Source organism: Tasmannia lanceolata, unplaced genomic scaffold (assembly GCF_043159265.1).
Source record: "Tasmannia lanceolata isolate RefF3 unplaced genomic scaffold, GAP_Taslan_0.1 ptg000020l, whole genome shotgun sequence".
In the NCBI taxonomy this organism is placed as follows: Eukaryota; Viridiplantae; Streptophyta; class Magnoliopsida; order Canellales; family Winteraceae; genus Tasmannia; species Tasmannia lanceolata.
Window position 1 is genome coordinate 9,473,885 of NW_027518697.1, and position 11,591 is coordinate 9,485,475.

General features: G+C 42.0%; 2 protein-coding genes across 2 annotated transcripts; both read right to left on the minus strand.

Annotated features, from left to right (window-relative positions):
* Positions 1–213: 213 nt before the first annotated feature.
* Positions 214–4,232, minus strand: LOC143853999 (thaumatin-like protein 1b). Its single transcript, XM_077363697.1, has 2 exons — positions 4,181–4,232; positions 214–890 (listed from the first exon to the last, which is right to left on the minus strand). Exons 1-2 carry the CDS (start codon positions 4,230–4,232, stop codon positions 214–216), a joined length of 729 nt encoding a protein of 242 aa, XP_077219812.1.
* A 3,247-nt stretch (positions 4,233–7,479) lies between these two features.
* LOC143853998 (uncharacterized) lies at positions 7,480–10,432 on the minus strand. The gene is made up of 2 exons (XM_077363696.1): positions 9,338–10,432; positions 7,480–8,770 (listed from the first exon to the last, which is right to left on the minus strand). Exons 1-2 carry the CDS (start codon positions 10,342–10,344, stop codon positions 7,933–7,935), a joined length of 1,845 nt encoding a protein of 614 aa, XP_077219811.1. The 5' UTR covers positions 10,345–10,432; the 3' UTR covers positions 7,480–7,932.
* Between the last annotated feature and the right edge of the window lie 1,159 nt (positions 10,433–11,591).

An 11,591-nucleotide genomic window follows, 5' to 3' on the forward strand; every position in this document is an offset into this window, starting at 1 on the left:
ATCTTGGGTTCAAGTCCCCACACATGCAAAAGTCTTTTACTTTAAAACAAGAGAGGGAAACATAATTTGAATCTTCCCTCCAAATTTTTTAAACAAAAAAAAAAGCATCTTTGACTTTTCAAATCTTTTATTATTATTTTTTGTTCAAAAATTCTAACAATTTATAAGAAGGTCATTCCCTAATAACAAACCTTTGATGTCTTTATGTCTATCTTAGGGGCAAAAAGTAAGGGCATAGTTAGCACCAGTGCACGTAAAAGTGCTCGACGCATCGTCATAAGCATAGCTATAGGCCAGAGGACAAGCTTTCTTGAAGATTTTCGAGTAATTTGTAGGCTTACAAGTCGTGGGACTTCCATAATCCCCCGTGCAACAGTATTTTGGATCGCCAAATGCCTCACAAGCACTCTTGCATCCAATAATGGACCCATTTGATCCAGTGAGTTGCAATTCCGGCGGGCAGACGGCGTTCAAATCTGAAGGGCATCCACTAGTCCTACAATTCCCGGTCCCACCTTGTGGACCAACTGAGAAGGGCAAGTTGTAACCATCAACAAGGCTTGTGTCATAAAAATCCTGACCGCCGTTTTTTCCTAGAGTGAATTCTACTAGTGTGGCTGGGGGTATGGCTCCGGCACCGGAGCAAGGGATACTGCCCTTGCCACAGTCACCGGTGGCACATTTGAACTTTCCGGCGGAGTCCGAGGAGCAATGGGTTCGACCCCAAAACCGACCCGACCATCCAACGGGGGCGGCTAATGATGTTGAGACTCCTTGATTAAGTTGAAATCCTGTTTGTGACAATGGAGGAGAGCCTGATCCCGACAATGTGCCTGCCCATACTGTGTAGTTGCACTTGTTCGTGAACGTGAATGTTGTAGAGTACGCACCTAAGTCACACACGCAGGAGAAGTTAAAGTGAACTGTTATTATCTGTCTAGCTAGAGAGTAAATCCATGTTTGGAAAACGAGATTTTTTTTTCCATGGAATAAGTTTTAGTTCACACTGTAGCGAGGGAAGGCTGAAGAACAGAGAGAGGGGGGGAGTGATATATTCACCCCCAACCGTCCTCTCTTTCTTTATCGCCCCCTCTTAGTGTATTTATGACCACCCTTTTACGCTACAAGCAGATGGCCCAAAGAAGAAAACGGGGCAAATTTATCATGTCTCGAAGAAAACGTACAAAAAAAAATACTCAAAATATGATTTATTTTCCCCTACTAAAAAGGTCTCACGGTTTGGAGGGACATCTTGAAGTTGAAGTCGTTATTTGCTCCTGGCGTCCGATTCAGAGTATATAGGGGGGATCGGATTCGGTTCTGGCAGGATCCTTGGTGTTCGGACGATCATCTTCAAGTGATGTTTCCTGACTTATTCATCGTTTCATCTCAGAAAGAGGCCTGGGTATCGGAATGTTTTGCAAGGGAACATGAGAAGGTGGCTTGGTCTCCTAAGTTTCGCAGAGACTTCTTTGTTAGGGAGTTAAACTCTTACAGTGCCCTCCTCTCCTTATTGGATTCTTGCTTCATCAAGTCTTCGGGCGTAGATCGTCGGATTTGGATTTGGAATCCTTCGGGGATATTTTCAGTCAAATCTTTTTATAACCATCTGATCCCTTCTTTAGTGGAGCATGTGTCCTCCTCGGTTTGGAGACAATCTTGCCCTCCGAGAGTTGCTTTCTTTGGGTGGTCGGTTAGCTGGGGCCGCATTCAAACTATGGATGTTTTGAGAAAACGAGGAATGTGGTTGGTAGATCACTGTCCTCTATGTTTATCCCCTGGGGAATCCATTGACCACCTTTTCATACACTGTAAGGTCGCTCGCCATATTTAGGGTCTTATTTTTTCTCGTTTTGGAATCAGTTGGGTCCCCTCCAACTCTATGGCTGAATTCATTCAGAGTTGGGCCTGGACTCCTTGGAAAAGGAAAGACAGAACGTTGTGGAAGATGTGTCTCCTGGCCTCATGGTGGTTCTTGTGGAAAGAGAGGAATGCTCGTATCTTTGAAGGGAAGGCTAGATCTCCCTATTGGATTTATATTCAGTTGATAGCTGCGGTCATATCCTGGGCTCGAAGCCTTCCCCTGTTTCGTTTTGTTTCAGCTTTCGACCTCTGGGAAGGATGGTCAATCATATGCTTGGAATCGGCTACCAAAGTGAAAATCCTCCCCTCCTGGATTCCTCCTCCTCCGGGGTCCTTGAAACTTAACTTTGACGGATCGTCTATCGGCAATCCAGGAATGGCAGGAGTAGGGGGTTTATGTAGAAACCACAAAGGGGAAGTCCTCTGGGCCTACTAGGGGCCTATCGGAGTGGGCAGACTCAAACGAGGCAGAGGTCCGAGCCGTTCATAGCGGGCTTCTCTCGATGACTCGTCTAGAGTGCGACAAAATTATCGTCGAAGGGGATTCCTTAAATGTTATTCGCTGGCTTTCGGGTAACGCTTCTCCCCCTTGGCGATTTTTGCCTCTCTTAGAGGAAATAGATGACAGAGCTAAGGGCTCCTCAATAGTTTTTCGCCATGTCAGGAGATCAGCCAATGCGGAAGCAGACACCCTTGCCAAGAAAGGAGTCTTTCGGGCCGCGTTTGAGTGCTTTGACTATCTACCTTCTTGAATTAATGTACTGCTATCTTTGTATTATCTTTGTTCCTTCAGGACCACCTCGGTTCTGTTTTTACATATATATATATATATATTCTGTTGCCCTTTTCAAAAAAAATGATTTATTTTCCCCTGTTTTTTAGCCTTTGCCCACTCATGCCCAGCCCTCTCTAGGCTGTCCTTCTCCCACCTTCTTTACCCATTTCCCACCGCATTATATGGAAAAAAAATTTCACGGTAGCTAAATATGACTTCAGGAAAAATATAACTAATCAGTTGTTTTATAAATGGCAGCCAATTCGAGAAGGCGACTCTTCATGGTATAAGAATATTGGCAGCTTGCAAGAAGGATTACCTCATTGTGGAAGGTGATTCTAATAATGTAATCAGAATATTGTTGGACAGTAGGTCCACCACCCAGGGGCAGAGCAAGGAATTTACAGTTTGGGGGGGGGGGGGGGTGGGTGCGGATTAATTTATACTTGTCTATACTGGTCATTGGGCGGCATGGCCCCCTCAAGCTATATGTGCCTCCGCCCATGGGCTCACCCATCCCTAGAGATTTTCAGAGTTTATTGATGAGAGATCCTTGAATGGGTAGAGGATCCCAGGATTCGCTTCCTCCTCGGCAAATCGAGATGCAAATCGTAGCTCGTGAAGGAGTGTCCGGAGCATCTCCCGAGGTTTTTAATTTTCTCCGTCCATGACTGCTTTATGTATGCCCATGACCGTCGCATTCATGTTTCTCCTATATTATTACAGCACAACCATTTCAAAAAAAAAAAAAAAAAACACCAATTCCAAAGGGAAGTGACACATTCGACCCTTTCTTCCCCGGTAACACCTAGTGCATTTGTGAGTAATCTTTTTACACTACAAGGCGATGGCCCATGGAAGAAGAGGGGGAGAATTTATGATTTGGCTTCAATAGCCAATTAGAAAAGATATCAATGGCCAATCAGAAAAAATGTTTAATAATTTAAGGAGTCCTATTCTCAAAATGGGGAATAAATATAGGGAAATGATATCCCTCCCCCCTCCCTCTCTGGATAAAATCTCATTCGTTAAGTTTTAAAGGCAAAGAAAAACGTTAAAGGGGGTGAATTTAGCCTCGAGCAGTGAACCATTCTCACGTGCGGTATCATTTCCCTTTTGCTGGCCCAACGTACATCATCAATCAGCCGGGTCAGATATGATTCTGACCGTCCATCTGATAAACATTATGCTGGACTCCCACACTTGTCTCAGCTCTAACGACTAGAAATGCATATTATCGGATCTTAGGATTGTCCGATCAGCTTGATCTTTGGGCCTTGGAAGACCCAACATAGCGCTTATCAGACAGACAATTCTGATTAGACAATAACGTGTGCCTCATTGTATTATAATTAACTCGAGCATTCCTCTTATATAGGACACAATCAAAATGCTTAAGGACCATCGGATCGGCCGCATCCTTTGACTAGGAGCCGTCGGATTTGTTTGCATACCAAATCATTGGTCCTGCTCATCTGTATACTACTATTACAACGGAAATAACAGAACGGCGAGCAGGGACCACTGAGAAAGCGAGCATACCTGCGACGAAGTGAGCGAGAAGAAAGGTGAGGAACAGTACTCCATTGTCCATGGCGACTCTTGTGAACTCTTTTGCTCAGCAGATTTTTGTTGTGAGATGGGTGAAGTGCGTGGGTGGTGTTTATAAACGAAAAATGGCTTTGCTTAGAGCGATAGATTTTATGAAATCTTTGTCCTATTCTCTTTTCTTGTCAGGACCCAAGATTTGCTGCCTAATTAAAGTGGAAGACTGCAGGCTGATTCTCCATGGTATGTAAATAAATAGGTACATTGTATAAGAACATGAAATTACAAGAAAATAAGGGGAGGAAAACCCAATAATATCTAGGCTGGATTTTCATTCTATTTATAGAAGGGTTTACACGGAAAACATGATAAACAACTGCTTAACTGCGTATAACTACTTACATTTGAATTTCAAAATACATAACTAAAGTAACTTCCTAACTTATACCACTGCAATGATCCAATGGTCAGATCTTTCCAAATATGATCCAATACATTCTAACACATCGCTACGTTCGAACCAGAAATTTATTAGGTTTAAAGAAGGAAAGTTTAAGAATTTGTAGATAAACAGATTCACTGCTCGCTCGAAACAGAAGTTTATTAGATTTAAATTCAATCAAAAGAGGGAAGTGTCTGAAAATTTTAACTAGGAAGGTGTTTTATGATAACAGCCAACCTTTACTTAATTTTTTAATTGTTAATTTATATTAAAAATGAGAAATGATATTTCCAAGGAGAGAAACCAAAGAAAAGAGAGAGAATGCTGTCACTTTTTAGGAAAAGACAAACAAAAGGGTATAAAATATTAGAAAGGAGTGTGGAATTATCATTTTACATTAAAAATATATTATTTTAAATGTCCAAAATAGTGCTTAGAGGAGATACCCTTCGCATTTGCCCCCTCTATCTGACCGTGTTCGGGTTGATTCCAATTCATTTTTTTTTGTAAAAATCTTGGTAGGATTGTTTGGATTACAAGAAAAACATTTTTGACGGAACAATCTTTGTGGGAAATTTTTCTCTTTCCATGATTTAGACGGAAATGATATGATCTTGGTTAATTTAAAGAGATATTATCATAAATTGAAGACCCCTCTAATTTAAAAAAATGAAGAGAAGTAGTAGAGAAAGAGAAGAGTAGAGAAAAGAAAGGAAGTGGAAGAGAGACAGAGGAGAAGATCACTCTCCACCTCATAAATTGTATTAAATATGCATTACTGGGGTTACATGTGAAATGTCAAGAATACATCTAATTGAGTACACTAATTACACCACTTCTTAACACTCCCTCTTAAGCTGGAGTGTATATATATCAACTTTGCCTTTCCAAGAGGTTTGGTAAACACATCAACTACCTGATTTGCTAATCTAGTAAAAACCGTACATATCCCCCCACTTTGTATCTTCAGATGAAAAATGTCCAGCTCAGTGTATTTAGTCCGTTCCTGGAAAACAGGCTTTGGGCAATGTGGCCAACAGCTTTGTTAGCACAAAATAGTAAGGATGGAGATGAAGAGAGAATACCAATTTCAAACATAAACGACCTCAACCAGGTTAACTCCCCACAGGTATGTGCCACAACTCGATACTCAGCCTCTGCACTTGAGCTACCTACCACATCCTGCTTCTTGCTTCACTATAACACCAGGTTCTCTCGAACAAAGGTGCAATATCATGTAGTCGATCGTCTATCTGCAGAAGATCCAGCCCAGTCCGTATCAGTGAACCCTTCAATATTCATGTGGTTATGTCGCTTAAAGAATAACCTTTACTAGCTAGGAGCCCTCTTCAAGTATATAACAATTTGGGTAGCTACTATCCAAGAGGTACGTGGAGAGCTCACAACCCCAACTATGAAGGAAATCTCTGGATGAGTCACTGTCAAGTAGATAAGTTTACCAACTAGCCTCTTGTACCTGCCTGGATCTTCTAACAAATCCCCTTGATCAAGATAAAGCTTCACATTAGGATCCATAGGAATCTCAGTCGGCTTTACTCCCAAAGACTGTGTCTCTTCTAGTATATCCAGCACATATTTCCTCTGAGACAAGGACAATCAACCTCGTGAATAGCCTACCTCAACTCCAAGGAAGTATCTACGGCGGCCAAGATCCTTGGTGTAGAATTCTTTCTGAAGGAAAATCTTTAGTCTTTGAATACCTTCCATATTACTTCCAGTGATGACATTGTCATCCACATAGAAGGATGGAGATGAAAGGGGTTTCATGGCAAATGGATGGTTTTGGATATGAGCAGGGTGTTTCATGGAAAATGAAGATGAGAAGGGGTTTCATGGCAAATGGATTTGGAGATGAGCAGGGGTTTCATGGCAAATGGGCTATGATGGCAGATGGATTTGGAGATGAGCAACAGGTTTCATGGCAAATGAATTATTATCGAGTACCATCAATAATTTGATAAGTTGTGGTGAAAAGTTTCAGTAATCCTCTTTGGAGGTTGATGACCCTGACCTGTTTTCACCCAAAACCTTTTCCTTTGTGGGCTGCAATGGCTCCCGGCCTTGTGGAAACAAACAAATGAGCCCGTTTTCCATTTTTTCGACAACAAAACACAGTTTTTTTTTAGACATGATTTTTTCGTATGCAAGTGACCCCTCTCATTGGGATATCAGAGGGGGGTCACTTGCATACGAAACAAGACCCACCTTCCCCAACAACCTGTTTGTAGGGTGCTATGAATAACTAATCAACCGATATCTTTCCTAGAAAAATAATCAAGGAAATGAGAAGAGAAATTGATTTCTTTGCCTAGAAAACCCATTTTCCAGCAATAAACCTGTTATCCTAGGATATGATCAAGAACATTAAAGCCTTAATCACAAAATAACATAGGAAATGACACTGGAAGAAGCTCTTGATATGAGAAATGCCTGGAAACTCTGTAAATCTCATCACCTTCCCTTTTCTACTAAACTAGACAAGTACATAAATGAAAAGGTAGAAAAGGGTAAAAAGAAAATCCTCCGGGTTAGGACCAGAAGACTCATGTCAGCAGCTGTCTTTACATGTAGCAACACATGGGCCATGTATTACACGATGCTGACTCAGACAAGGGTAAGAAAGAAACGAGAATCTAATGACCAATCTCCCATGTGGTGGTTTCACTTTAGCATCATCAACCCATTTCTACAACTTCCTGAAAAGCTCTCTCATACATTTAAACAGACAACAAAGACAGAAAATCTGATTCAAATGGAGGCAGGAGGATTCCTCATTTCTATCAAAGAAAAGCAAACCAATAAACAATATCAAGGTCCATGTAAGTAAATGTGGAGTAAGTGAAACTTTAGAAAAAATTTCACGGCTTAATATTAACTTGCAATGATTTTTGAGGCTCTCTTGCATTCCCATAAGATGAAGTAACACCCAAAACATTGGGAATTTTCAGGCACTCTTACATTCTCAGAGAAGATGCACAAAAACCTAAACATTGGGTTCAAATATTGCTGTATATTTATTCAATATAACAAATAAGCCACACAACATTTTCTATCAGAAGTATAACTATGATCTCAGACAGTCCCTTCTTCTCATGAGAACAGTGACAATGACAAGGAAGAAGAAGACCCAGTTGCTTATTTCTATCACATTTCTATCACAGAGACAGACAAACCAATACATAAATGACCACAAGCAAGACAATGTAAAGTAATATCAAATAAACTCCCCCAAAATTGTTTGCTAAGAACGAACATGCCAAAACCCAACAACTCACAGTGGTTGTTAGGTTCTGTTCTGTTTATTATCAAGTGGGGGCTGCATCAAATTCTCCGAGGCCATCGCTGCTGCTGAGCTTATGGTTTGATATTGAGGAGCCATGGTGGACGACATTGGCTGAGTATAGTATATCTGTTGTGCGTGCAAGGGATCCATGAATTCATAGGCAAAATTCCCAGATGCGGCCGCAGATTGAGATGGATGGGGCAGTGGGTGATAGCCCATGTATTGCTGATTCTGCTCGGAATATTGTATGAGCTGCGGATTTGCCAGTGGCTGACCAGCAGTAACAGCAGCTGTTCTGTACATATTTGCCGCCAATTCGGGTTTTGGGGGAGCAGGAGCTGCTGACCTTGCGGGATAGATTGGTGAAGGGTCTTTGTAAGGTGGAGGATTCGCGATAGGGGTTGGTTTTACAGTGGGGATAGAAGAAGCATCACTCAAATTCGATTGAAGGGAGATATTGTATTGTGGGTTTTGTCTAACAGGGATGAAATACATTGGATACTGCTGATCGAGTAATGGCTGTTGCTGGTATTGTTGTGGATGCTGCATTGGATGCATCTGGTAGTAAGAAATCGGGACTGGTCCAGTGGCTTGTTGGGGAATGTAATGTGGGTTTGAGGGAAGGAACTGCTGATGATCTGATTGTAGGGCTACCATGTAACTCTGGTCCTGAACTTGTACTGGGATTCGGTAATTCGGATCAGAGGTGTCCCTTTTAGGATCCGAAACAAGATTGACAGTAGCAGCAGTGGGCGAAGTCCTGTTTCCAGTAGGAATGGGAACTAGGTCTTGATAAAACACGGGTTTTTGACGAGAAACCACAGTAGAAAGATTATCTCTGTAAGAATTCGAACCAAATTTGATTAGTCTTCCGTGAAATTCTTGTTGAAGTCTAAATAATTAAACAACATCATCTCTAACAGATTAAGCTTTTGGAGTAATTGGTTGTTTCACGTGGTACCTCAGCTATTGCCCCACAGCAGGTCCTGAGTTTAAAACCCAACAACTCATTGATATTAAAAATCCACGATTACAGCCAACCCTGATGATCCAGGATTAGCAAAATCTACAAATCCTGGATTTTACAAGGAAAAACCAAGATTTTTATGCTAAAATCTGGATTTTATAAGTTAAAGTGTTAAACCTTGATCTTACAATCCTGAAAATGTACAATCCGAGTTTTAGCTTATAAAATCCAGGATCATAAGGATTTTACAATCCTGAATTACCAACTCCTTGTATCCAAACAGTCCGTGAGGGGCAGTGTTAGAGTCTAAATAATTAAAAAACACCCCATCTCTAATAGCTCAAGCTTTTGAACTAATCAGTTATTTCACAATTCTCAACATAAACACAAACAGAATCTAAAAAAGAAAAAAGAAAAATTGAATGACATTTTGGGTACCTGGCAACTGAATCAGTCGCTGGTACATCGACTTTCGATTGTGGCGGTGGTTGTGGCGGTTTCCGAATAGCTCCAGGCAATGAATGCTCAGATCTCTCATTTTCCGACAAAACCCTATTAAGATTAGGGTTAGGGTTTTCAACTACAACAGCAGGGATAGGGTTAGGGTTAGGGTTAGGGTTTTCCAGCTTGGCCGTGACACTCATCAACGAAAAATGGTCTTCAAACCCAACCCTAGCCTCATCAGCATGAACCCTAATCGGAGGTAGATTGGATAAGAAAGAAGCCGAAGAGGTCGATCCAAAAGACGAAGTGTTCCCAACAATCGGCGAGTCAGGAACCGAGTGAACCTCAACTCGGGGCTTCTGAGACCCAGAATCGGGCAGGGTTTCTAGGGTTTCTTCCTCTAATCCAAGCAAACAATTGATGGTATTAGAAGACGAATTCCCATTCCCAGATCCAGAAAGTCCACGAATTCCAGCACCATTAAGCGCGTTAACAAACCAGCTCTCAGATTTAGAATCCTCCAAAAGAGATCCAATAGAAGAAGCAGAAGAATTAACATTTGATGGGAAAAGAAAGAGACGAAGTCTAGAGGGTTTCACTGAAGATGAAGAAATCCTATCATATTCTTCAATCATGTTTTCGAGATCTTCATCAGTGGTGACTGAGATTAAAGAGTCTAGATCTTCATTTGGGAGTTGGTATTTGAGAGAGAAGGGTTGATTATTTAAGAGGGTTTGAGAGAGTTTTGAGGAGAGAGAAGAGAGGGAGAAGTTTCGATCTACGACTACGATTCGGGTTTCGCCACCGAGATAACAGAGGGATTTATCGGTGGGGCGGGGGAATATGTGGCCTCCGTAACTACACATAAGGCGTAATTTAGCAGGAGCAGCGCTGCTGAGTCCGAGCTGTTCGTCCCATGACTCGGTGTTGCGGTATTGGGGGGATGAGTCGACTGAGTCGTCGTAGACGAGTTGGGCGCTCGGAGGTGGTAGAGGTTCCATGCAGTGGTTGAGGGCTGTAGCCTACTATTTTTTGGAGGAAGAGAAAAGGAAAGAGAGAAAAAGAAGGGTTTGAGAGAGAATGGTGTTTTGTTTTTACACTTTTTGGTCTTTCTGTAATTTGGCGCAGTTTTTTCACTTTTGCCTTTTTTCGTGGCACGCGGGCTTGCGTTGAAATGGGGTGGACCCGCGCCTATCTGGGAAATGAGATTTTTGGTGGGACGATGATTTTTTCGCTCCCTTGCAGGATAATGCGCCCCACTCTTAACGTGATTTTGACTCAGAAAGCGTTAGTCTGCCCACAAACGGTGGGGCGCATTATCCTTAGGGGGCGAAAAAATCCTGGCCCATGTTGGCGCCGAAACGATAGATTCAATGAGTTCTTGCCATGTTGGTAGGGGTGGCAATGCAACCCCCGAAACCGAACCGAAAATTCGGTTTACCAAACCGATTCAAATTTCGGTTTGGTTTCGATTTGGTTCTACCAAACCGATTCAAATTTCAAACCGAACCGAAACCAAACCGTTGCCCCCGATTTCCAATGATTATGAGTAAGGGGTGGCGAAATTGGCCGAACCAAACCGAAACCGAACCAAAAATTCAAATTTCAGTTTGGTTTCGATTTGGTTTGGTTTGGGGGTCAAACCGCACCGAAACCGAACTGTTGCCACCCCTACATGTTGGTGCCGTATTTGGTAGAGACCATCGTAGAAAGCCATTTTGCTGATGGCTGTTGCATGAAAGAGTAGCCACGTAAGTACAGCAGATTTTGTCTTATTAATTTCATTAATCTGAGGTGGATGTTCTCTCAGGCAATAGCCAGCTGCGAAATGCCTTTCTGAGATGGTCCCTAGCAAATCCCAATTTTAGGACATATTTTGGGAGTGATTAATTCTTTGCCTTCTCCAACACCACTCCCGCCCGCCCCAGCCCCTACGCTATTGGTTTTAATATTTGTGACTACTCTTTAGGAGGGACAGGACTGGGAAGAAAAGAGGGCAAATATATTGTTTGCACATGTTTAGGAAGTTTGTAAGAGAACAGGTAATACACGATTAATGCAGTAAATTTTATAAGCACGATTTTAGGAAAAAATATAGGAAGTGTGCCTGTGCCATGTGAGTGATAGGAGAGGAAACGGATTCGGATCCACTTTGAATGGGTTTCACTTATGTCTTGGGCAAGATCCTTTCAAATCTCAGAGTGCTTTTCAGATCTTAACTTATGAGTCTGGGTGATGATTCATTTCA